Source organism: Papio anubis, chromosome 15 (assembly GCF_008728515.1).
Source record: "Papio anubis isolate 15944 chromosome 15, Panubis1.0, whole genome shotgun sequence".
In the NCBI taxonomy this organism is placed as follows: Eukaryota; Metazoa; Chordata; class Mammalia; order Primates; family Cercopithecidae; genus Papio; species Papio anubis.
Genome location: NC_044990.1, coordinates 91,914,468 through 91,941,377, shown reverse-complemented (window position 1 = coordinate 91,941,377; position 26,910 = coordinate 91,914,468). Strand labels below are relative to the sequence as shown.

General features: G+C 48.0%; 1 protein-coding gene across 1 annotated transcript; it reads right to left on the bottom strand.

Annotated features, from left to right (window-relative positions):
- Positions 1 to 2,035: 2,035 nt before the first annotated feature.
- On the bottom strand, positions 2,036 to 26,541 carry UPF3A (UPF3A regulator of nonsense mediated mRNA decay). The gene is given in 11 exon segments (XM_031655701.1): positions 2,036 to 3,057; positions 5,794 to 6,088; positions 8,894 to 9,015; positions 15,663 to 15,821; positions 15,914 to 15,969; positions 21,647 to 21,757; positions 21,879 to 21,977; positions 25,326 to 25,432; positions 26,133 to 26,193; positions 26,196 to 26,290; positions 26,471 to 26,541. Coding segments are annotated over 11 exon segments (1,305 nt in total). The 3' UTR covers positions 2,036 to 2,928.
- Between the last annotated feature and the right edge of the window lie 369 nt (positions 26,542 to 26,910).

The following is a 26,910-nucleotide window of genomic DNA, read 5'->3' as shown; positions in this document are numbered from 1 at the left end:
TATTCAACTCATCCACTGATAGATAAACCAACTGGGAAAATAAATCCCCATCAATCTGAGATGAATTTTCTTTTTTTTTCTTTTTAGAGATGGAGTCTCGCTCTGTCACCCAGGCTGGAGTGCAGTGGTGCGATCTCAGCTCACTGCAAGCTCTGCCTCCCGGGTTCCCACCATTCTCCTGCCTCAGCCTCCCGAGTAGCTGGGACTACAGGCTCCTGCCACCTCAACCAGCTAGTGTTTTGTATTTTTTTAGTAGAGACGGGGTTTCACCGTGTTAGCCAGGATGGTCTCCATCTCCTGACCTTGTGATCCGCCCGTCTCGGCCTCCCAAATTGCTGGGATTACAGGCTTAAGCCACCGCACCCGGCTGAATTTTCTTTTTAATGCATTATTACTAGAAATTTTAAACATTCAAGGAAGAGAGGGTAATATAATGGACTCTCATCAGTTTTAACAGCTATCAATCTTCTGCCTGAGAAACATAAAGAACTTCATAAATGCAAGGTATTTTTATTTAAGCAATCTAGAAATTCTTAATGATCACCAACTTTCCAGTGTGAATACGGCTTTATTTTACAGGTAAGATATTCCCTTTGTGAAGAAGCATAGGCATATGTGTTTTTAAAATCCAGTGTTTTTCTTTTTTTTTTTAAGTTTGGCGAGGTTTTAATGAGCAAGAGTAAGGGCTGAAGTGAGGAGGAATTACGCTGTCAGCTGGCTCTGGGAATCCCATGGTCATGCAGAAACAGGGATTCCTTGTCAACAGGGAGTCTGGTTATCACCCTCAATTGCAGGCACTCATTTTGGTCAGGGAGACATCTCTCCACACTTGCACCATCTTCACAGACTCAAGTGGGATTCGATGGTCAAAGCTCTACAAGCATCGGCCACTGACCATTACTACCTGGTACTTATTGTCCAGGACCAAGATGCTCAGGTCAAATTCTTTGCTATCCTGAAAGGGCATAGTTTTGGTTTTCACCTCAGGCTTCCAGGCCCCATTCTCATGCTGTTCGTGACCACACAACGGCCAAAATACACTTAGAAACGGAAGGTGATGTCTGAGTCTTCATTCATCCTGGTATGGAAATCCACCTGCAGCTGTGGTTCACTGATGAAACAAACAGCTAGTTTTCCTTTGTCAAGTAGAACCAACAGACAAGAGCACAGCCTGTGTGTGTGGCACAAGTAGTGGTGACATTGTTGTCTCCCTCTGGGTGGCCCTTCTGAATTGTGTTTAGTATTCTTTTTTTCTTTTTGGATGGAGTCTCGCACTTTTGCCCAGGCTGGAGTGCAGTAGCGTGATCTCGGCTCACTGCAAGCTCCACCTCCCAGGTTCATTCTCCTGCCTCAGCCTCCGGAGTAGCTGCGATTACAGACATCCGCCACCACGCCCGGTTCATTGTTTTTTTTGGTATTTTTAGTAGAGATGGGGTTTCACAGTGTTAGCCGGGATGGTCTCAACCTCCTGACCTCGCGATCTGCCCGCTTTGGCTTCCCAAACTGCTGGTATTACAGGTGTGAGCCACCATGCCTGGCCCTGATTTTTTTTTAAGAGTGGGTGGGTTAATTTGCTTGTCATAACTAGTGTTTCGTCTTTCTCTCTCACTCCGTTAGGGCAGATGCAGACAGTGTTTGTTTAAGAAAAACTAGCCAAGTGTGGTGGCACACGCCTGTAATCCCAGTACTCTGGAAGCTGAGGTGGGAGAATTGCTTGAACCCAGGAGGCGTGGATTTCGGTGAGCTGAGATCACACCATTGCACTCCAGCCTGGGCGACAGAGTGAGACTCCATCTCCGAGAAAACAAACAAACAAAAAGACTTTCTAAGTCATTCTCTCTCCTTTTGAAAGTCTGTGTAATATTTACCAGTAAAATATTTTAAGGCCTTACCTTTTGGAATTTTTTGCACATTTTTGACAGCTGCTCAGTGTCATCCAAACCAAGAGAAGAGAAGATCTGTATGATTATGCTGTCAGGCATTTGAACTAACAAATCAGAATTTCCCTGACACAGATTCAAAGAACATGTCAATACTTCTTTAACAAAATTTGTATTTAATAAATGGTTAAAATCGCAGTGCCAAAAAGACATTAACATTTAACAATTTCACTGAAAGGAAGAAACTGTAGAATGCACGGTTTCAGAAAGCTATTTTAAGTTATTTACAAATAAAGTATCTAAAACTCAAAGACAGGCTCTATATGCTATACCTAGTTTATCCCTTCCCAAACAAAATTTCTGTTATTTGGGCAAATTCTTAAACCATGGTTTAAACTGTAATGGTTACAAACCACAAATGCATCCATCCAAAGACTGTGAAACCATTTTCATCCGGTCAGTGGCAAAACTGTTGAAAGGGCAATAGTTGAAGCTGTTGGGTTTTAAATACTGGGAACTCTGGTATATATTCCTACCAGGACTAAAACACAGCACACTCTGCAGGCATGGCTGACTCATGGAGGCTGTAACAAACAAGAACTACTCTTTACTCGACAGCACAGCTAGAGGCCACCGAGAGGCACGAGAGACTGACAGCTCCTCTGCCTATAAATGAATGGAACCCACACTGGATGTCGTTCTCACAGCACTGAAAGTGCTTCAGGACTCACACTGATCCAATACTAACTTTCTTCCCTATTTTACACATATTTTTCTACTGTCCAGTGAAAATCATTTTCTGTTTTGGCTGAAAAACAAATATTAGTTTATAACAGGAATGGTAAAATCCGTGAGAATTCTGCTCAATTTAATACAAGATCACTATTTTCTTTAGAATGGTGTCTGCGTGTTTCTATGTCACCCTCTGTATTTTTAGCTTCCAGTTTCCTGGTAAGGAGTAAGTTCTCCTTTCCAGTCACGCTCGGGGTCCTTTACACGTTTCTGAGATTCCTTCGCTTGTCCATGGAGGCCAGGTGCACCCAGTGACTCACTCTGCCTCTTCCCTCTTCTCAGGACCAGTCCCCGAACCTTCTGCCTTGCAGATCCTCCCACTTTCACCACACTCTCGTGCTCGGAAGCGAGCTCCTGGATCATACAGCTGCAAGGCCGGCCGGTCCTGCCAGGATAAGAGGGCATGTTACTCTTCCAAGGGCTGGCAACACAGAAGGGTCAATATCTCCTTGTATTTCTAGAACTTGATGATATGAATTGTCCAAAGAAAATCAACCTGGCAGCTAAAAATCAGCCCTTTTCACAGCACTCTCTCAGAATTCTCAGGCAATTTAAAAAGCCACGTAAACGTCGGTTATCTGGGCAAATGTTACTGCTCACACCAAGAACACCTTGTAACCTGAGCTGGGGAGGTGAAAACTCAAACATGTCCACCTCAGTCCCTAGGCCTGAAACAAAATGAGATGTGGACCCTCACAGATGGCTTCAGATCTGCGAACTCAAACTGTTATTAACGTGAGTGGTAAGCAATTTCCACGGGGCTTATCCCTGCCTAGCATCTACCAGCAGGGAAACTGAACTGCTCCCTTTTGGGAAAACACTACCCCATCATTTTATTAAATTCCTGGAGGCAAAGCAATAAAAATGAACCAAAAAATCCATGAAGGGTAACTGTTCAGGGCCTGAAGGCAACAGCCAGGGAAGCACAGAGTGGCCCTGAAGGCCAGAGTCAGCAGCGACAGCAGCACAATTCCTCCCTGATGGGGCCACCAGCCCTGCCCCAGCACTGAAGGGGTGGCAGAGGAGGAAGGTGGCTTCCCGCTTCCTGAGGCCTGTAGCCTCCTACTCCACGTGCCTCCCGCTCCCTGCCTATTCTCCCTGCTGAGCTGCAGCCTTGGCCTCCAACAGTCACCAGGAGCCCAAGTGTGGGCTGCAAGGACGACCATGTGGGCACATCTCACACACTTCTCCAGGATTCACCAGCTCACCTTTACCTTCTCCTGGACTGTGTGTGGAAGCCCACATCAGGTTGCCATCAGGGGGTTAAGCTGCATTTTCTTTTCCTTGGTATGAACCTGACCGACGGGAGGGGTGCGAACAGGCTCAGCAGGCCCCTGCACCTGAATGCTGTGGGGCGGAGACAGGCTGCCTGGAGCCAGCATGCACAGCTTTTTTTTTTTTTTTCCTGAAACAAAGTTACACTCTGGTTGCCCAGGCTGGAGGGCAACGGCGCAATCTCGGCTCACTGCAACCTCCGCCTCCTGGGTTCAACTGATGCTTCTGCCTCAGCCTCCTGAGTAGCTGGGACTACAGGCGCGTGTCACCACGCCCGGTTAATTTTTATATTTTCAGTAGAGATGGGGTTTCGCCATGTTGGCCAGGCTGGCCTCGAACTCCTGACCTCAGGTGATCCACCCGCCTCTGCCTCCCAAAGTGCTGGGATTACAGGCGTGAGCCACCGCACCCGGCCGACAATTCGGCTTCTTACCAGGGCAGTACCTGTGTACACAGATGGAGCATGGAACCTGACCTCAGAAGTACATGACAAATGCCAGGCTCCCGGGAAAGAAGCTCCTGCACACATTCCCACCACAGCACTGTGAGGCTAAACAGACGAGCGAATGCTCCCCCACCTCAGTTTGGGGGAGCACCAGGCCATTCACCACTGCTAAAATAAGGCACCTGAAAACTGAGGATTCCCTATTGAAAAGACCCATGGCTGTACTTTGTGCCCCCCAAGGTCCAGGCAACCCCAGAAAACTGTGGAGTATTCTAGAGGTGTTTATTCAAAGGAGAAGACAAGAAGGCTCTCCTCTGGCTTTCAGCCTCGACTTCACTGAAACATTTTTTTTTTCTTTAGACGGAGTTTTGCTTTGGTTGCCTAGGCAGGAATGCAATGGCGTGATCTTGGCTCACTGCAACCTCCGCCTCCCAGTTTCAAGTGATTCTCCTGCCTCAGCCTTCTGAGTAGCTGGGATTACAGGCACGCGCCACCACGCCCAGCTATTTTTTGTATTTTTAGTAGAGATGGAGTTTCGCAATGTTGGCCAGACTGGTCTCGAACTCCTGACCTTAGGTGATCCGCCCGCCTTGGCCTCCCGAAGTACTGGGATTACAGGCATGAACCACCACACCCGGCTACACTGAAACACTTTAAAAGTGAACATCGTTCCTACACACAACAACCTGGAAGGATCTGAAAGGAATTAGGCTGAGTGAAGAAAGCCACTCTCAAAGCTCACACACTGTGTCTGCACTCATCAAGCATTCTTGAAATGACAAAATCACAGACGCAGAGGACAGACAGGGGCAGCCAGAGGTTAGACGTGGGGAGGGAGGTGAGTGGGAATGCGAACCCGAGGCAGCCCTCAGTGTGCTGGGAGCTGGGGTGGGGCCTGGTGCTGTCAGAAGGGTGATGCCGTCTGTAGTGCTGCGCTGGGAAAACGCAACCTGAACAAAAATCAGCTTCAAACTTCTGGAAAAAAAAGCTGTTTGCTTGGCTAAGGGGGTAACCACAGTCCTGTGCTCAGCGTCTGTGCAGAACTAACTTCAGGTGTTTGTCAGCCATGGGAATATTCACTAATAATCAGAATGTTGTTGATAATGTGGAAGAAACCTCCATGAAATATTAAAACTTTCCTTCCTGTCTCAAGGGAAAATTTAATCTTATTCTCAAGGGAATCATACAAACGTGCTAGTTTTATACTAAATAAAATCTTTTTCCTGGTGAAAAATAATTTGACTCTCTGAGAAAAGATGACGACTAGTCTCACTCTATGATCTGACTTTCAGGAATAACGAGCTTCCCAAGACACAAGGCCAAGTGGGGGTGACACGGTCAGCGTGCAACCTGGACCTTAAGACAGCCAGACAGATTTTTCTTTTTGGGTTTAATAAAAACCTTGTTTGCCAGTCGCTCCTTTCTGGGTGCTGGACCGTCGTCACACCTCTGCGCTCTTCCCAGTCTCTCCATGGCCTCCCCCGGAGCCCCGCTGTCCTGGCTCCCCTTCTTCCCTCTGTCTTGGCCAGGTCCTTTCCCCCATCTCTGCTCATCTTCACTCCTTCTGGAAAGCCAGTCAGGCTCGTGGTGAGCTCTGTGCCTCCTGCCGTCATCCACATGGTGTCTTTGTGCTTCACATTCTTTTTCTTGAGCTCTCTCCACATCCCTGTACTCTTTATCACTGCCGCTGCGTGACCTGTGGTTCAACCCAAGCATCAGCGACTGCAGTCACCGCCAGTCGGCTGCTCACCCTCCTTTCTAGCCCGCAGGTTCCCAGACAACAGGGGCCCGTGTCAGCACTGCACTGCTGAGGCTGCACTGTGATGGGCACACAGCAGGCACTGACAAAAACCGCTACAAAGAAGAATAAATCATAGTAATAATATTTGTCATTTCAGTTGAGTGACAGATAAGCAATATGCCTCACGCTAAGGTACTTTTTATACATATTGTCTAATTCTCACTAACCCTCCAAAGTAAGTATCTTCTTTCGGCCAGGCATGGTGGCTCACGCCTATAATCCCAGCACTTTGGGAGGCCAAGGTGGGTGGGATCACCTGAGCTCAAGAGTTGGAGACCAGCCTGGTCAACATGGTGAAACCCCCTCTCTTTTTTTTTTTTTTTTTTTGAGACAGAGTCTCGCTCTGTGGCCCAGGCTGGAGTGCAGTGGCCGGATCTCAGCTCACTGCAAGCTCCGCCTCCCGGGTTCACGCCATTCTCCTGCCTCAGCCTCCCGAGTAGCTGGGACTACAGGCGCCCGCCACCTCGCCCGGCTAGTTTTTTGTATTTTTTAGTAGAGACGGGGTTTCACCGTGTCAGCCAGGATGGTCTCGATCTCCTGACCTCGTGATCCGCCTGTCTTGGCCTCCCAAAGTGCTGGGATTACAGGCTTGAGCCACCGCGCCCGGCCTGAAACCCCCTCTCTACTGAAAATACAAAAATTAGGTGGGTGTGGTGGCATGTGCCTGTAATCCCAGCACTTTGGGAGGCCAGGGGCAGGCAGATCATTTGAGGTCAGGAGGTTGAGAGCAGCCTGGCCAACATGACGAAACCCCGTCTCTACTAAAAATACAAAAATTAGGCCAGGTGCAGTGGCTCACGCCTGTAATCCCAGCACTTTGGGAGGCCGAGGCAGGCGGATCACCTGAAATCAGGAGTTCGAGACCAGCATGACCAACATGGAGAAACCCCATCTCTACTTAAAATACAAATTTAGCCAGGCACGGAGAGGCATGCCTGTAATCCCAGCTACTTAGGAGGCTGAGGCAAAAGTGCACGAACCCAGCAGGCGGAGGTCGTGGTGAGCTGACATCATGCCATTGCACTCCAGCCTGGACAACAAGACGAAAATTCCGTTTCAAAAAAACAAAAAACAAAAATTAGCCAGGCGTGGTGGCGCGTGCCTGTAATCCCAGCTACTCAGGAGGCTGAAGCAGGAGAACTGCTCAAACGTGGGAGGCAGAGGTTGCAGTAAGCCGAGATCGTGCCACTGCACTCCAGCCTGGGTGACAGAGCGAGACTTTGTTTATCAAAAATAAAATAAAATAAAATAAACCTTCTTTTCTACAAAGTGACTGAGACTAAAGTGGTCCAGTGGCTGTCCTGGGAGCCCAGGTGCACATCCATCATGATGTGCAGAGTAAAATTAATTGACATTTAATAATGGCAGATCCATTATCTTTATGCATTTATCAGAATATTAAATGAATAGTAAATAAATGGCTGCTTCGCTCATTTGGCTAGTGGGGACCATGAGGATCTGTAACCAAGCATGAATTCACACCAGACACGTGGCAGTGTCAAGAACAGTCACAGTAACGACACCCATAACATAACCCAGTGCTTCACAATCACGGATTTGATAATCAGACGTAAATTTTATAAACAAAGCAATAAACCAAAACCCCCAAGAAGCAGAAAGGATACTTCATCAACTCGGAAAGAAAGGCAGTGAGAAACCACCCCTACGACTGTGACTCTGGGAAGCTGGCGGCCTGACCCCATTAGTCTTCCCAAGTAACACCCACGCCCACCATCCCCTGCGAGCCAAGTGGCCCTGGGCACCAGGAGACTGTGGGTGGTGAGATGTGGTGAGTGGCAGGAGTCCCAGAGGGGAAGGCAAGCCCAGGTACCCAGGGTCCTGAGGGTGGTGGGTGCCAGGAGCAAGAGGGACAAGATCCCCCGACTGGCATCTGGCTGGTCTCTCTGGCCCACCAGGCAGATGCTGCTGTGTCTGTCCCTTTTGCAGATGAGCTCCCTCCCCAGAGCCGCTCCCTCCCCAGAGCCGCCCCCTCCCCAGAGCCGCCCCCTCCGCAGAGCCGCCCCCTCCCCAGAGCCGCCCCCTCCCCAGAGCCGCCCCCTCCCCAGAGCCGCTCCCTCCGCAGAGCTGCTCCCTGCACTGTTGTAAGCAGCAAAGGAAAAGACAAAGGGAGGACCCGCAGTGCACAGCCAAAGCTGCTGGTCAAGACCCACAGCCGGAGGAGCCAGGGACAGCTTCAACCAAAGGATCACAGCACTTACAATTCTGTTTCTCTACCACAAAAGATCTGCCAGCCCTAGAAGATGGGGTTCCCAAATATGCAATTCTGTAGATAAACTGCAAGGGGGCTAAAAGAGCGAAGGGCAAGATATCACAAACACAGAGAAAAATAAAAACCAAAAACAGAAAACAAAGAAAGACTGGGAAGACAGATCCTGAAGACCTGACATGCAACAGCAGGAATCCAGGAGATGGCTCAGGAGTAAAAGGAGGACATGGAGGGAAAAGCAAAGCAAAAGACAGGAAGAAATTCCCTGATCTGAAGACAGACTTGAGACTGCAGGCGAGGCGAGTTCACTAAGTTCCTGCCATGCTGACGGGAAATGAAGGCTAATGTGCACTCGCACACGCTGGAAAGTCTGGGATTCCAAGAATAACGTGAAACAGGCACACTCGTATTGACAAGGCCTACGTCACCATGACTGGGAACTGACGCGGTCATAACAACAAAAGCACGCTCACGTCTCCTGGGACTCCTCCAGCGAGCCTTCCACGGGCCTGCCACCTCCAGTATCAATCTCCTCTCCTCTTTCTTTTGGTTTCTCTGTGGTTGGTTCCTCTCCCTTTTCTGGTTTCTTAAGAAGCTGAGAAATTACAATGTTAGTAAAATATCACCTCAAGAGCACATTTTAAAAGAAGCTGTTAAATAAATAATTACAAATATACCCCAATATTGAAGCCAAATGTTTGCAAGGCAAAGAATTAGAGCTAACAGTCCAAAAGTGAGGTTTTTGGTTTAATACATGGTGGAACATTCAGTGAATGAAATATTTTTTAGTCATGAAAAGGTAGGTTAATGTGATGCAAAGATGTTCACGTAACGAATAAAGGGCTAAAAAACAGAACATGCACCACAACCCCATTTGTACTTTTGTTTTGAGACAGAGTCTTGCTCTGTTGCCCAGGCTGGAGTGCAGTGGCGCACTCTCGGCTCACTGCAGCCTCTGCCTCCAGGGTTCAAGCGAGTCTCCTGCCTCTACCTCCTGAGTAGCTGGGACGACAGGCATGCGCCACCACGCCCGTTTAATTTTCTTTTTTTTTTTTGAGACGGAGTTTCACTCTTGCTGCCCAGGCTGGAGTGCAGTGGCACGATCTTGACTCCCTGCAACCTCCTCCTCCCGGGTTCAAGTGATTCTCCTGCCTCAGCCTCCCAAGCAGCTGGGATTACAGGCGCCCACCAACACGCTCGGCTAATTTTTTGTATTTTTAGTAGAGATGGGGTTTCAGTATGTTGGCCAGGCTGATCTCGAACTCCTGAGCTCAGGTGATCCACCCACCCTGGCTTCCCAAAATGCTGGGATTATGGGCGTGAGCCACTGTGCCCGGCCCCCACGTCTATTTATGTTCTCGCACACTCACACACACACAAACTCTCACACACACACACACTCACACTCGCACACTCACACACACACACACCCCCCACCATCTAAAGGGCTCTGCAGTACTGTTAATAGTGATTATTTCCTTTTTTGAGATGGAGTCTCGCTCTGTCGTCCAGGTTGGAGTGCAGTGGCACAATCTCGTCTCCTGGGATCAAGCGATTCCACTGCTTCAGCCTCCCAAGTAGCCAGGACTACAGGGGTGTGCCACCACACCTGGCTAATTTTTGTAGTTTTTGTTTTTTGTTTTTTTCTGAGACAAAGTCTCACTGTCGCCCAGGCTGGGGTGCAGTGGCTCAATCTGGGCTCACTGCAACCTCTGCCACCCTGGTTCAAGCAATTCTCCTGCCTCAGCCTCCTGAGTAGCTGGGATTAAAGGCTCCTGCCACCGTGCCTGGTTAATTTTTGTATTTTTAGTAGAGATGGGGTTTCACCATCTTGGCCAGGCTGGTCTTGAACTCCTGACCTCATGATCCAACCACACTGGCCTCCCAGAGTGCTGGGATTACAGGCGTGAGCCACCATGCCTGGCCAATAGTGATTTATTTCTAGATGGCAGAACTGAAATGACTTTATTTCCTTTCATGTATAGGGTCTAGTTTTCCTAAAATAGATAAGCATTAGTTTTGTAATAAGGAAAAAAATTTTTTTAAAAGGTTGCTTCCTACTGATAATTTAGAATATAGTTTTCAAAACACTGATTATTCTCTTTCCTGAAACAGAATAAATGGACAAGTTGCCACGACATATGTCATCTGCCCTGTATGGCCCTGGGCCTTTCTCCCTGCTCTCTGCATAGTTTTTGAAACTAAAGCACCTCAGCTAACTTGGGAAAAGGGAGAAAAACAAACAAAAAAAGCAATGGAAGCACCACAGATCGATCATTTGTAGAACAGAAATGGAAGGTGTACTTCTGACAATTCTGTTCTCACCCACAAAGTGGACATACTTTAACTTGCAGCACAGCAAGACCATACACAGACGCATTCAATTACACGTGCTCACTTGGGAACGCAACGCATCATGAAAGGTGGAGCCCTGGACGCGGCTCCTCATCAAGCGTGGGCCCTGTGTCAGCTGTGAACATCCTCTTATTCTGCCTACGTGGAATCTGGGAACTTACACATTTCCTTTCCGGTAACTGTCCATCTTTTATAAAAATTGCAACAGTAATATGTCTGTAACAAATGCGAGCCATAGGGAAGTGCCAATCTCCATCCACCCACTCAACAAATACTCTGCGTGCCCAGGAACTGTTCTCACAACATTTCTGACACTGCATGTCTTTTTCTGTACCAACTCTCCACCTCTCCACCTCTCCGGCACCAGCTGCGTGCTCCACATTCAACTCAACGCTGAGGCCATCGACCTGCGGTTAGCACCAGAACCCACAGACTGCCCCCTTCAGATGACAGTTCCAAGTCCTGGAGTGTCACCGGTACTTCTGACCAATCAGCAATAAATTCAGAGGTTCTCGACGGCCTCTCCTCAGATTTGATAAGTTGCTGAAATGGCTCATGGAACTCAGAAAGGCACTGTCTTCTCGATAACTGGCTTATCATAAAGGATACAACCAGGAACAGCCAAATGGAAAAAATACACAAGGTGGGTATGGGGGATGGCGCAGCGGTGCTTGCAGCTTCCGTGCAGTAACCCTCCCAGCAAGCCCCGCCTTTTTTTTTTTTTTTTCCTGGAGACAGAGTCTTGCTGTCACCCCAAGCTAGAGTACGGGGACGCAATCTCGGCTCACTGCACCTTCGCCTCCTGGGTTCAAGCGATTCTTCTGCCTCAGCCTCCTGAGTAACTGGGACTACAGGTGTGCGCCAACATGCCTGGCTAATTTTTGTATTTTTAGTAGAGATGGGGTTACACACCATGTCAACCAGACTGGTCTCAAACTCCTGACCTTGGGATCCACCCGCCTCGGTCTCCCAAAGTGCTGGGATTACAGACATGAGCCACTATGCCTGGCTCCCAGAAGCCCTGTCTTTAGGCATTATTAAGGTTTCATGATACAGGTGTGATTGATTAAGTCACTGGCCAATGGTGACCTCTCTCTAGGCCCTCTGCCCTCTGCTAGGATGGGACTGAACGTCCCAACCCTCTAGTCCTGCCTTAGTCTTTCTGCCAACTAGTCCCTATCCTGAAGCTGCCTGGGGCCTCCAGCCCCTAGTCCTCTCATTGGCATATAAGATACTCACATTACTGCGGATGCCCGGGGTCTGAGGAGCTGTGTGCAGGAACCAGGGACTAAGACCCTGTGCTAGGCACTAGGGAATGGCTATGAATGAGACAGGGGTCCCCCTGCCTTGAAGGAACTCGCACCTGATGCTCCACCTGAGGCAACGGTGGTCAAGGGGAGGAAACAAAGGAATAGGATAGCCTCAGACAGCAGCTACGAACACACGAAGGGAGAGTAAAGCAGCAGAGACGCAGGAAGAGGAGGGTCCAGGAGGACTCTCTGCAGAGCCAAGACGGGAACTAAGACCAGATGCCAAGAAGGAGCCACGGGCACATCTGGGGAAGTCCCTGTGGAGGCCTAAGGTGGAATCAGCTGGTACATTCAGGAGAAACCAGCAGGCCAGAGCCGCTGGAGACGAGCTGGGGAGCAGGCCAGCTCTGCTACGCCCTGAGAGGCTTCCGGAGGCCAACCAGAGTGCACGGGCAGCTGAGCTCCCTCCCAGCCCTTGCCTGTGTGTGTTCACCCATGTGGCCACACATAAGCTCACTGCTTAGCATCCTCAGAGGAACATTAAACAGCTGAGCTGTCTGTGTGCCATATTTCTTTTTTTTTTTTTTTTGAGACGGAGTCTCGCTCTGTCGCCCAGGCTGGAGTGCAGTGGCGCAATCTCGGCTCACTGCAAGCTCTGCCTCCCGGGTTCATGCCATTCTCCTGTTTTAGCCTTCCAAGTAGCTGCGAGTACAGGATCCCGCCACCACGACCTGCTAATATTTTGTATTTTTAGTAGAGACGAGGTTTCACCACGTTAGCCAGGATGGTCTTGATCTCCTGATCTAGTGATCCACCCGCCTCCAGCCTTTCTGAGGCGGAGTCTTGCTCTGTCGCCCAGGGCGGAGTGCAGTGGCGTGATCTCAGCTCACTGCAACCTCTGCCTCCCGGGTTAAGCAATTTTCCCGCCTCAGCCTTTCGAGTAGCTGGGACTACAGGTGTGCGCCACCAAGCCCGGCTAATTTCTGGAATTTTTAGTAGAGACGGGGTTTCAACCTGTTAGCCAGGATGGTCTCGATCTCCTGATGTTGTGATACGCCCACCTCGGCCTCCCAAACCATATTTCTCTTTATTAAGAATAGCCACGAGGGCTACGCATGGTGACTCATGCCTCTAATCCCAGCAGCAGGAGGATCGCTTGAGCCCAGGAGTTCAAGACTAGCTTGGACAACACAGTGAGATCCCCATTTCTACAATTTTTTTTTAAATTAGCTGTTCAGGTATGATGGTGCACCCTGTAATGGGAGGCAGAGGCAGGAGGATCACTTGAGCCTGGGAGGTAGAGGCTGCAGTGAGCTGTGACTGTGCCACTACACTCCAGCCTGGGTGACACATTGAGACCCTGTCTCAAACCCCCCCACAAAAACCAAACAAAAAAATAGCAAAAAAGTCATGAGCCATCTGTCTTTAAGCTGTTGATTCCTCCACAGATGCCAGTTTTCAGGCATTAAAAACATTTCAATGTTCCACATGATTTAGAAGTGAAAGACGCCCATACTGAGCACAGATGCTTATTAAAAGCTAAACCAGGCTGGGCGCGGTGGCTCAAGCCTGTAATCCCAGCACTTTGGGAGGCCGAGGCGGGTGGATCACGAGGTCAGGAGATCGAGACCATCCTGGCTAACATGGTGAAACCCCGTCTCTACTAAAAATACAAAAAAAAAACTAGCCGGGCGTGGTGGCGGGCGCCTGTAGTCCCAGCTACTCGGAGGCTGAGGCAGGAGAATGGCGTGAACCTGGGAGGCGGAGCTTGCAGTGAGCCGAGATCGCGCCACTGCACTCCAGCCTGGGTGACACAGCGCGAGACTCCGTCTCAAAAAAAAAAAAAAAAAAAGCTAAACCAGGCCAGGCACGGTGGCTCAGGCCTGTAATCCCCAAACTTTGGGAGGGTGAGGCAGGAGGATCACTTGAGTCCAGGAGTACGAGACCAGCCTGGGCAATACAGTGAATAGAAACAGGGTCTCTCTCTGTTGCCCAGGCTGGTCTTGACCTCCTAGGCTACAGCAATCCACCCACCCTGGTCTCCCAAAGTCCTGAGATTATAGGCACGAGCCATCATGCCCAGCCAACTTTTCTGTTTTTGACTGACCGTATCAGAAACAAATCTATGGTTCAATGATCTCTTCCCCACCCTTTCCTAACCTACCTTCTTTCCCCAAGTCCTGACATTTTTTTTCCTTATACAATTTTATTGAATATAAGGTATTCGATAAATAATAATAATATTGAATATGCCTTAAATCCTTCATGGCGTGATACCTTAGGTCTAAATCCAGGTTTAGTCCTGAGAAGACAATGGCTGGTCCCAATTCCGGCCAACACATTTCACACAGAGAAAAATTCCCTCTATGTATTAAACCACCCTCATCAATGAACGTATCAGTCACAAGAAAAACTCAGCAAGAAATACAGAAACTCATTAGTGCTACCACAACAGAAATGATAAAACCCGGTTCTATGAGTCAGCCTTCACACAGAAAGGCAAAACCAGTGGTTTTCAAATGTGTACTTTTTAATCAGGAAAAGTTTTTTTTGAGACAGAGTCTCGCTCTGTCGCCTGGGCTGGAGTGCAGTGGCTCGATCCCGGCTTGCTGCACCCTCTGTCTCCTGGGTTCAAGCAATTCTCCTGCCTCAGCCTCCTGAGTAGCTGGGATTCCAGGCACGCGCCACCACGCCCGGCTTATTTTTGTGTTTTTGGTAGAGACAGGGTTTCACCATATTGGCCAGGCTGGTCTCAAACTCCTGACCTCAAGTGATCCGCCTGCCTTGGTCTCCCAAAGTGCTGAGATTACAGGTGTGAGCCACTGTACCAGGCCAGGAAATTATTATTATTATTATTATTTTGAGATGGAGTCTCGCTCTGTTGCCCAGGCTGGAGTGCAATGGCGCGATCTCGGCTCACTGCAACCTCTGCTTCCGGGGTTCAAGCGATTCTCCTGCCTCAGCCTCCTGAGTAGCTCGGATTTCAAGCGTCTGCCACCACACCCGGCTAATTTTTGTATTTTTAGTAGAGATGGGGTTTCACCATGTTGGTAAGGGTGATCTCAAACTGCTGACTTTGTGATCTGCCCGCCTTGGTCTCCCAAAGTGCTGGGATTATAGGCGTGAGCTACCATGCCCGGCCAGAAAACTTTTTTCAAAAGGGAAATGTAGAGGGTGGAGAATAGGAGGAGGGTGAAGACTGAAAAACAGCAGGTACTGTGCTGACTACCTGGGCAACAAAATTATCTGGACTCCAAACCCCAGAGACACCTGATTTACCCACGTAACACACCTGCACATGTAGCCCTTGAACTGAAAATGAAAGTTGGAAAGTTAAAAAAAAAAAAAAAAACGTGTCAGCAGCAGCCCGACGTGTGCCAGCGTGGGGCTCCTGTGGGGGTGTGCTCCCCACTGCACACCCAGGAGGACAGGCGCCCACAGCAGCCTGAGGACTCCCAAGGCTCAGGACACACTGTGAAAACCACTGCTGTAGGATGGAAAAGATGGAAAAAAACACCACCACAATATTAGATTAATTCACAATGTTTTCAAAATTCTAACGAACTAAGATATGTAAAAAGTATAATTACTGTAGCAGAACTATTTTTGGAAAAAGGAAATGTTTCCTCAGAATTACCTTAATCCTTACTTCTTTCTCTGCAATTTTCTTCTGTTTATCTGTCTCTTTTTTTTTGCATCTTTCTTCTTCTCTTCTTCTTCTTTTTTCCTCTTCCCGCAAACGTTTCTTTTCTAACTCTCTCCTCCTCCGTTCTTCTCGCTTCTCTTCTCGAATTCTCTAAAGACATGGAAGGGTGTGTATATAAACCGCCTGGATGAGAACGGCGGCAGCAGCAGGGAGGGTGTTCATGAGGTAAAGGCCAGACCTACCTGCTTTTCTAATTTTCTATTTTTAATATATTCCAAAAGAGGTGTTGTTCTTCTAGCTAAAACACAAAAGTTGTAATATAGTATTTAACTCCTAAAGAAAGATTATTTTAAATATTTGTTTTCAATTTGATCTTTAAAATAAATAAGGGAACAATATCATTACTTTTTAAATTTACATGATCACATACTGTCTCCAGGGGAGTTTTTATTCCATTACTATCATGTCAAGTAATTTGAAAGTATCAACAATTTTATACATAGTAAACATCTAACTGCTGATTCTTAAGGGAGGCTTAAAGTATTACAAAGATGATATTTTTGTAGGTACCTTAAATCATTAAATAACATATATTTACTTTGATACATCACATATTCTGAGAACTTTTTTGTTTTCCGTTCTCCAAGCAATGGTTTTAAATAACATGGATTCTTGTAATGTCTTACAATATACACTCCATAAAATCCCAATGCTAAGACATACAACTCTGGATTGTAGTTTAAAAAATGACTCCACACGGGTTGGGCGTGGTAGCTCACACATGTAATCCCAGCACTTTGGAAGGCCGAGGCGGACAGATCACCTTAGGTTGGGAGTTCGAGACCAGCCTGACCAACATGAAGAAACCCCATCTCTACTGAAAAAATACAAAATTAGCCGGGCATGATGGCACGTGCCTATAATCCCAGCTACTTGGGAGGCTGAGGCAGGAAAATCGCTTGAACACGGGAGGCAGAGGTTGCAGTGAGCCAAGATTTTGTGCCACTGCACTTTAGCCTGGGCAACAAGAGTGAAACTCTGTCTCAAAAAAAAAAGGAAGAAAGAAAATGACTCCACATGGCACTGCTGATTTCAGAAAAGGCACCAACTACCAGGGAATGAACATGTCTACAAACTCTATCTTGGTCCTCCGCTTTCATGCTGGACCTCTCAGATCTGACCTGGATGTGGGTGCCCAGGCAAGCTGGAGGCCCCACAGACACTGCCTCTGAGGGACTCGCGCTGAGGTGGACAGGCCCCACATCCCACCAACACGAGGACACAAACGGGAAGGGGGAAGATGGTCTGGGTCTATTCTGTGGGTAAGATCTCAGATTAAACAGCGTTCTGAAGAATCCCTGGATGCACCTGAAAACTGACACATCATCTCTGGAATTCTGAGGACCAGGAATGAATCAGGAATCATAGGAGAAGCCCTGGCTGGGGGTCCCTCACTTGGAACTGAGGACCCTGACACCCTGACATCACAGATGAAATGGCACCTGTCCCAGAAGCCCTGCACCAGGGACAGTGGTTGTAGGGAAGAGCTGATTGTCCCAGGAGTCCTGCCCCAGGCACAGTGGTTGTAGGGAAGAGATGATGCAGGTACAAATGCCACATTTCGTGGCGGACACAGTTGCTACAGAGAACCCACTCCCCAGAGCGGTCTCTGGGCTGACCATGAACTCTGGCTCCAGGTGAGTACAGCACACTGGCTCAGGTAAATAGTCGGCTCTTTGTAATGGGCAAATTATCTCAAATCAGCCAGGGTTCTGCTCTGCTCTGTGAAAGGCCTGGACTTGTCAGCCAGGAGCAGGGCGAGACCACCTGGATGCGCGGGGAGGCTGAACCCAGACCCCGCTTGCCCACCTTCCTCTTCCTATAAAATGTCTGCCCCATCACCCACAGAGATCACAGCAAAAGTACGTAAGACCTGAATAAGAAAGTGCTCTACACATCATGAAAGTATGTTATTTATCAGACAGAATACGCACAACCATGCAACAGACCACAAGTAAACAGAAGCCTCAGAGCTGAACCCGGGCCTGTCTGCTCTAAAGGCCTATGCACCAGACTAACTCAACAATTCCAGAGTCCTTGTCAGCAAGAGCTTATTAATATTTCCCTGTAATACTCGCTTCTCAGACCTGTTCAGAAGACTCCACTGGAGGCCAAAAGCTTAGTAAAGAAAAAGGTAATCTGCCATGAATTGCCTAAGTTCAATTTTTTTTGAGACAGAGTCTCACTCTGTCACCAGGCTGGAGTGCAGTGGCGTGATCTTGGCTCACTGTGACCTCCACCTGCCGAGTTCAAGTGATTCTCCTGCCTCAGCCTCCTAAGTAGCTGGGACTACAGGCACACGCTACTACACACAGCTAATTTTTCTATTGTTAGTAAAGACGGGGTTTCACCATGTTGGCCTCGTGATCCACCCGCCTTGGCCTCCCAAAGTGCTGGGATTACAGGTGTGAGCCACCGCACCCGGCCAAGGTTCAATTTTTAATATGTAGAAACAGCAACCACAACAACAAGGAAGACTCTACAGCCAAGTCCTGGAATGAATCAGTCGTTCCCATCAGGGATGGTGAATTCTAAGCCTCATTCATTCATTCATTCATTCATTCGTTCAACTCTGGTAAAGCACTGGCTGTGCAGCAGACTCTCGGGAGGTGCCAGGACACGCCCCCCACCCCCACCCTGGCAGGAGCCACGTGTCTGCCCCAAAAAGGTATGTCTCAAAACAGCCCTAAAGTGACCAATCCTATGCAAGGGGACTTTTAAAACAAAGTGAGATGGAAATGGGAGGGGCAGGGAGGTGAGGCCTGTAATTAACATCTAATTTACTTCTTGTAGCTCTTCTTCAATTTATCAAGTTCTTTTTTTTTTTTTTTTTTTTTTTGAGACGGAGTCTCGCTCTGTTGCCCAGGCTGGAGTGCTGTGGCCGGATCTCAGCTCACTGCAAGCTCCGCCTCCCGGGTTCCCGCCATTCTCCTGTCTCAGCCTCCCGAGTAGCTGGGACTACAGGCGCCTGCCACCTCGCCCGGCTAGTTTTTTGTATTTTTTAGTAGAGACGGGGTTTCACCGTGTTAGCCAGGGTGGTCTCGATCTCCTGACCTCGTGATCCACCCGTCTCGGCCTCCCAAAGTGCTGGGATTACAGGCTTGAGCCACCGCGCCCGGCCAATTTATCAAGTTCTTAAGTGAAGAACATACAGATTCTAACTGCCAGGAAAGATGGATCTTGTGACCTAAAACTTACAGAAAAACCACTCCCCTAGTAAAATCCATCTCACAACAACTCACTTTATCCTTTTAACTAAGAAGAAAGAAAGAAAAGGAAACAAGGAATGAGGCTCAAACTAGCATTGTCTCTAATGTCTAAGTCTCTCATGTCCTTCCTAAATCAAAATACATATTCCACAGTAAGCTAAAAATGATATAAAAGCATTAAATATTTACTGTTCCCATTTGCTATTATTTTTCGCTAGTTACTCAGCTGTAACAGTCACTAACATGCTGAAAAGGAACTTCATGTAAATTCATCACTGGTCTCGACTTTGCCCCCAGTACTGTCCTACCCTCATCTTCCCTTGTGTGTAATGGGGCCACAATCCACCCATCTGTTCAAGCCAAACCCTGGAGTCTTAATTCTTCCTGTTCCCTTACCTCCCACACCCTATCCGTCTGTCGGTCCTGTCCAGTCCACCTCCAAAACACACACGCATCTCCTGGCATCCACAATCTATTCCATGTGACACCACCAGAGTGATGGGGACAAATAATCAGACCATGCCACTCCCCCAGTGGCTTCCAGTTGCCCTGGAATGAATCTAAACATCTTGCACAGTGCCCCGACCCTCCAACCGCATTGCCCTCACCCACGTGTGCCAGCCCCACAAGCCTGCAATCCGCACCTGCGGTGAAAAGTGACAGCCGCCGGCCCTGCCCCTGGTGCTTCCTTCCTCCACTGCTCAGCACAGCCAGTCTCAGTTCATCTCCTGACCTCTTTCCCTCCCGCAGCCAGTCTCAGCTCCAGCTCCACCACCATCTTGGAGGGAGTCTCCCAACCTCTTTCCCTCCCATATTCCACTGTCACATCAGTGGCACTGATTACAAACTGAGGGGTCCTGGCTGGGCTATTCCCGCTCCTGCTTCCTACCTGTCATCCCTGATGGCAGGCAGAGACCTTGTGCGACCTGTTTACCACTTGGCCCCACGCTGAGGCCGAGTCAGTGCCTAGGCAGCATGCAGCCTCAGCACATCTTGTTTACTTTAGCGATCAAAAGCTTTATTACGGCCAGGCGTGGTGGCTCATGCCTGTAATCCCAGCACTTTGGGAGGCTGAGGTGGGCGGATCATCTGAGGTCAGGAGTTTAAGACCAGCCTGGCCAACATGGTGAAACCCCATCTCCACAAAAATACAAAAATTAGCCAGGCATGATGGCAGGTGCCTGTAATCCCAGCTAGTCAGTAGGCTGAGGCAGAAGAATTGCTTGAACCCAGAAGGCAGACGTTGCAGTGAGCTGAGATTGTGCCACTGCACTCCAGCCTGGGCAACAGAGTGAGGCCCCGTTTCAGGAAAAAAAAAAAAAAAACCTTTATTATTAGACAAATGAAGAAAGTGAGTGGACTATTTCAATAACATTGACCTTTCTTATTAATTCAATCAACATTTATAAAATTCCTGAACTTTTCTTTTCTGTGTGGCAACCGTGAAGATGAAAATATAGTTCCACTGGGGAAACCAAACGAGGGAGTTTATGTGGTGGGAGACAGACAATGTGGCTGTCACGACACATCAATTTCTTTTGTTTGTTTTTTGAGATGGAGTCTCGCTCTGTCGCCCAGGCTGGAGTGCAGTGGTGTGATCTCAGCTCACTGCAACCTCCGCCTCCTGGGTTCAAGCGATTCTCCTGCCTCAGCCTCCCGAGTAGCTGGAACTACAGCTGCCCACCACCATGCCCAGCTAAGTTTTTGTATCTTTAGTAGAGACGGGGTTTCACCACGTCGACCAGTCTGATCTCGAACTCCTGACCTTGTGACCCGCCCGCCTTGGCCTCCCAAAGTACATTCCTCTTGATGGGGGGGGGCAGGGCACAGCCTGGGTGGGAGAGGTGAGGGGTGAAGAACGGGGGCTTTGAGGAAAGGAGATCCACAGAGAGGAGAAACACTTCCAGGTGTGTCTGGGACTAAACGACAACTGTCTGCCTGATTTTCACGTCAGTGCTACTGAGAACTATTTCTAAAGTACACGACTTGAGGGCATGGGGTGGAAGGCTGGATTTAAACTTGATTCTGTGCTCTGGCCGGGCTTATCCACAAGTTGGCTTGGCTTAGCTCAGGGAGCCTGGCATTGCTGTTGAAGAGCAGCAAGATGACCTCACCACGAGCAAAACATCTCATTCCTACGGGCTCCTGAGGCATCCGTCTGTGAACCACTGACTTCAACTCCGTGGCCTGGCAGCACCTAGAGGCTGTCAAGTCTAGCAGCCACTTTGGCTTCAACTCCATTGACCTGTAGCCTTTCCCTGAGGCATCCGTCTGTGACCACTGACTTCAACTCCGTGACACAATGCGCTTTCCCTGAGGCATCCGTCTGTGACTTCAGCTCTGTAGCCCTGGCAGCACTCCCTGAGCATCGATCTGTGATACACTGACTTCAGCTCTCTGTGACTGTAGCGCTTTCCCAGCTGTCAGGCACATGCCATTCATGTGTCTTCTCCACTGCTCATTCCGAAGCAGCACAACTTAAAAGGATCGTAACTAAAAAAATCACGTGCTCTCCATCAACCAATGCTCAGAAATATTTTCCCATGCGGCCATCTTGCCATTCTTTTGTCAAAACTGGAAATTACTCTACGTTTCTGCCAAGCCTGTAACAAGTTTCAACTTGTTATCACAATCAAGAAAAAAAAAAGTATATCCTCTACGAGTAAATCTCTCAATAAAGAAAAGAGAAGAAATGAGCACACAGACCAATGAGCTCTCTTGTCTTCGCCTCCATCTCCCCCAGCAGAGTCTCAGGGTTGGCGCTGGTCTTCTCTTCCTCCACAGAGTAAGTTTCTAAAAACTTCTTATATTCTGGATCTAGACATTAAAAAAAAACAGAAAGAAAATAAATATAATCTTTCCCATCTACAGGAGAATTACATTTGCTCAGTGTTCTTAATTTGGCAGCTTCATAATGTAGCACTTGGAAAGGGCTCACCATCTTCGATGCTTCCAGTCTTGGCATCTTTTTTTTTCAGCTTCTTTTTGGCTATCTTCTGGAACGGAGCAAACTCTACCACTGCAGGATATTCTAGGCCTTTTAACAGGAAACATGTTCCAGAAGCCATTCTGAAATTCTACTACATTCATTTTGGAAAATAATGACCTAGCTTACTTAAAGAGTAAGTGTAACAATGACAATGTATTATTACTATTTAAACTATAATTCATCCTTCCAGTAAGAGATTAAAAAAAAAACATTTAAAAACCTACAATTACACTTTCAAGCACCTGCAACCTTCACATGGCAAACTCCAGACTAAAACAAGGATGAACTCATGGTAGGAAGAACAATTATTTATTGAACAAAACAATCCATCATGTTGTGGTGGTTGTGTAACTGAATTTGTTCAAAATTCATCAAATTGTTCACTTTAAAAGGGTGACTTCTACCATATATAACTTACACCTCAATAAACCTGACCTCCCCAGCCCCATCCCAAATAATTTATTGTTGGAATACCTTTAAATAATCAGATTTCTTAACTACGTTTTACATTTTATTTTAAACGGTTAATTCAACTATCAATTTGTTATTTAAGTTCAAGAAAATTACTTTGCTTAGAAGACACCATGGCTAAAATTGAGAGCTTCAGAGGGTTTATAGAATATTCCAGGTACAATCTGCTTCTGATAAAAGTAGAGAATGGAAGCCATTAGAAACTAACTTTGTTGCTATGTGGGGGAAAAATGAATACACAAAGAGAAATGTTCACTAAGAGAACCTGCTATATGCCAAATCATCAAATGGAACACTGCTACCTTGGTACTAAACCCACTGAGTCATTTTTAGACTTGTCAGTAATGGTCAGGTGACTGAATTATAACTCCCTTATCTGGGAGACATGTTTGTGCCAACCTCCACTATCCAGAATAAAGTCAGAATCAGGGAGACAGTAGGGCACTGGACCAGCAGGGATGATGTCCAAGTCACCGCTCCACCCACAAGGCCTAGCACACAGTGGATACTCATTCAATGGCAGATGACATAGTCCCTGATTCCAAAGCTAAAAGTAATCAGTGTGGTACTGCCACACAGACAGACATATCCATCGAGGGAATAAAATAAAGAGCCCAGAAAGAAACCTTTGTAATATTTGGTCAACTGATTTTTGAAAAGGGTGCCCAGACCATTCAATGGGGAAAAGAAAGTCTTTTCAACAGCTGGTGCTGGGAAAACTGGATATCCATAGTGAGAAGAATGAAGTTGGACCCTTACCTAACACCATATACAAAAAGTAACTCGAAAAGGATCAAACCTAAATATAAGACCTGAAACCATAAAACACTTAGGAAAAAACACAGGGGAAAAAGCTCCACGGCAATGGATTTGGCAATGGGTTTTTGCATATGACATCAAAAGCACAGGCTTAGGCCAGAGACCATCAAAACAACGGCGGGGCGGCAGTTCACGCCTCTAGCCCAGCACTTTGGGAGGCCAAGGTGGGGGAAATCGCTTGATACCAGCCTGGGCAACTTAGCGAGACCCCGTCTCTATTTAAAAAACTAAACAACAACAACAACAAAGTAGAACCGGAAATAAGGACTGACTTGCTCACTACTGGTGGGAATGTAAAATGGCACAGTTGCTGTGGAAAACAGTACGGTATAAATTTTGTGACTTTTCTTGAGACAGAGTCTTGCTCTGTCACCAAGGCTAGAATGTAGTGACACCTCGGCTCACTGCAACTTCTGCCTCCCAGGTTCAAGTGATTCTCATACCTCAGTCTCCCAAGTAGCTGAGATTACAGGCACGCACAATGACGGCTGGCTAATTTTTTTATTTTTAGTAGAGACAGGGTTTTACCATCTTGGCCAGGCTGGTCTCAAACTCCTGACCTCAAGTGATCTGCCCGCCTTAGCCTCCCAAAGTGCTGGGATTACAGGAGTGAGCCATCACACCTGGCCATGTTACATATATTTTACATATATATACACACACACATATATATACATACATATACATACATATTTTTTCACTCCGTCGCCCAGGCTGGGAGGCAGTGGCATGATCTCAGCTCACTGCAACCTCCGCCTCCCGGGTTCAAGCAATTCTCCTGTCTCAGTCTTCTGAGTACCTGGGACTACAGGCGCCTGCCACCACGCCTGGCTAATTTTTGAATTTTTAGTAGAGATGGGGTTTCACGTTGTTTCTCAGGCCGGTCTCAAACTCCTGATCTCGTGATCCACCCGCCTTTGGCCTCCTAAAGTGCTGGGATTACAGGGGTGAGCCACTGTGCCGGGCCCATCAACATTTTTTAAGTGAAAAAGGGAAGCTGAGTAAGTTACTGAATAAATGAGCAATGAACACAAAGGTCAGTTCAAGCATCACATTTGCTTCTGGACACAGGAACTAGCTTGGCTACTGCTTATTTTGTAACAATCTTTCTAGTCCTTACCCCTCAGTGGAGAAAAAGAAAACACTCATCAGTGTCAAAACGCTTGGAGTGCGAAGAGGGTGGCCGGGGAGGGGAGGGCAGAAAACAACTTGCTGTGAAAGGTACACAAACTTGACAGCCAGGAACACAACAGCAGACAGCCTGACAGGAGAGGAGAAGGGGAAAAGATCAAAGCAGAACCCTAGAAGTACCGGGAAGGGAACTACTGAGACTAGAGGTGAAGACTGCGGTCTCCGCAGGCAAAGCTGTTTAACAGCACTCAGTGACTTCCTGGTGACATTATCATAAATGGTACAGTCATGAAGGGTGCTGTTTAGGAAGATAGAAGTCAGTATACATTTTGGAAAATTCCTATCAAACAGGTAAAATAATTTAGTTTTAAAACCCAAAAAGATAAAGTTCTCTCATGCAAAAAACTCACTCATGAAAACCTTCATTCTCTGATAATACATAAATAGACTATCACTATTACACAGAATTTCTGGGATTTTTTTGGTTTAAATAATAAAATTAAATAATTTCAATTTTTAATATCTGCACGTAATTACAGTAACATAATCAAAATTTATCATCTTACTTTAGTCTGAGAACTTTTTAATTACAACGCACAAACAGACCAGATGCTGTGGCTCACACCTGTAATCGCAGCACTCTGGGAGGCTGACGTGGGAGGATCACTTGAAGCCGGAGTTCAAGACCAGCCTGAGCAACACAGTGAGACCCCTGCCTCTACAAATTTTTTTTTAAAAATCAGTCGATCATGGGGGCACACGCCTGTGGTCCCTGCTACCTGGGAGGCTGGAGGATCTCTTGAGCCGGAGTGTGAGGCTGCAGTGAGCCGTGATTGTGGCTGCTGCACTCCAGCCTGGGCAACAGAGCAAGACCCTGTCTCTAAAAATAATAATAATAAAAACACGGATATTCTAGCAATACTTCATTAGTATACCTAGAGATTATAATAGATTTTTTAAAACCAATAATCCAACCTTTGCTGTCAAGGAAGATATATCCATCAAAACGATCTCTAAAAAGAAGGATGTCATCAGGATTCCTAAAATTAATGTATGCTCTTGAGTAGAGATGAGGATAAAGACTGAAATAAGAGATAACAGTGAAAATGGTTAGTGAAAAATACAATACTCCATTATTTTCGCCTCTTTTTCCTTTTCTGGGCACAACAAACTACTTTAGATAAAACTTTTGTGCCAAATCATCTCAGTTAATTGTAACAATCTGGATATTCTTTAGCAAAAACAAATGCAAAACGTTAACTTTACGAGGCAGAACTCAGGTCCCTTCTGCACTGCCCAGAACCGGTCCTTGGAGGCGAAACCCTAAGGCAAAGCCAGGGCGCACTCCCAGAGGAACCCGTGGCGCCGGGGACCGTCTCCGGTATTTAGAGCCGCACTGGCTGTGGCAACGGCGTGGAGGCCACAGGAAGAGCCGGCGCCCTCCCGCCCCGCCCCGTCGCGCCCCGTCCGCGTCCGAGCAGGGAGGCCCGGGAGGCGCCGGGCGGGCAACGCTGGTCCTTTCAAAGGCACCCGTTTTCCTAAGCGTTAGCCGCCTGAAAATCATCCGCATTTTTAATGCAAACCACATCTGTTTCCTTGTTGCTGGTATTTTTCTTTGAAAGGACTTACACGTTTTACTGAAATGTAATTTATTCAAAAAGTTCACACGACTCCCATAAGGGAGAAATCACGGTAAGGAACTTAAGGCAACGAGAAGGCCAGCGGCGCAGAGCTCTGGGTTCCGCCCTCTCCTCCTCCTCCTCGCTTCGGGGCGGGCCTCACCTCAGGTCGGCGGCGAAGAACTCGAAGTAGTCGTGCGCTGGCAGCGGGCGCAACTGCCTCAATACTCCTTGGTGAGGCCGGGGGCTGAGCGGCGGATATTCCACTGTTCCTCCAGTTCCGCCCCCCCTCCACCCCTCCCTTCCTCCATTCCGGCCCCCCTCCATTCCACCCTCCCTCCATTCCACCCCTCCATTCCATTTCCTCCATTCCCTCCATTCCATTCAGGTTCCTCCCCTCCGTCCTTCCTCCATTCCACCATTCCATTAATTTCTTTCTCAGCTTCCACTCTTTATTGTTGAGTCATGGTCAGACCCCTATTCCCTTCTAGAATGACCAACTTTTCCCTCCCGCACGGGCCCCGCGCGTGGCAATACCTAGAGGCCTCAGCCCCCTCCTTTTCCGAGCGCATCCCGCACTCTCCGCCGAGCCGCAACCGTCAGCCCTCGACAAAACCTCGCGAGACTCGGCGGCCCCGCCCGCCCTCCTCAGGCTGCGATGCTCAGGGCCGCCCTGAAAGGGCCAGGAGTGCAGGACGGGTCAGGGTCGGGGTCGTGACCTCCGGCCACACAGCTAGCTCCGCAGGGGCCGGAGCGGACCCTCCCGAGAGGCGGCGGCCGGGCACGGGCGGGCGAGCGCCAGTGGCGCTGGTCTGGTCGTGGTGAGAGGAGATCGCGGACAAGCCGCCTTCCCAGCCCAGCACCGTTTTTATCCCCCTTCCCCAGGCTCTCTGTGGCCGGGACGCCATCAGAGCTGGGTTGGCATTGAACGTGTTTTTGTT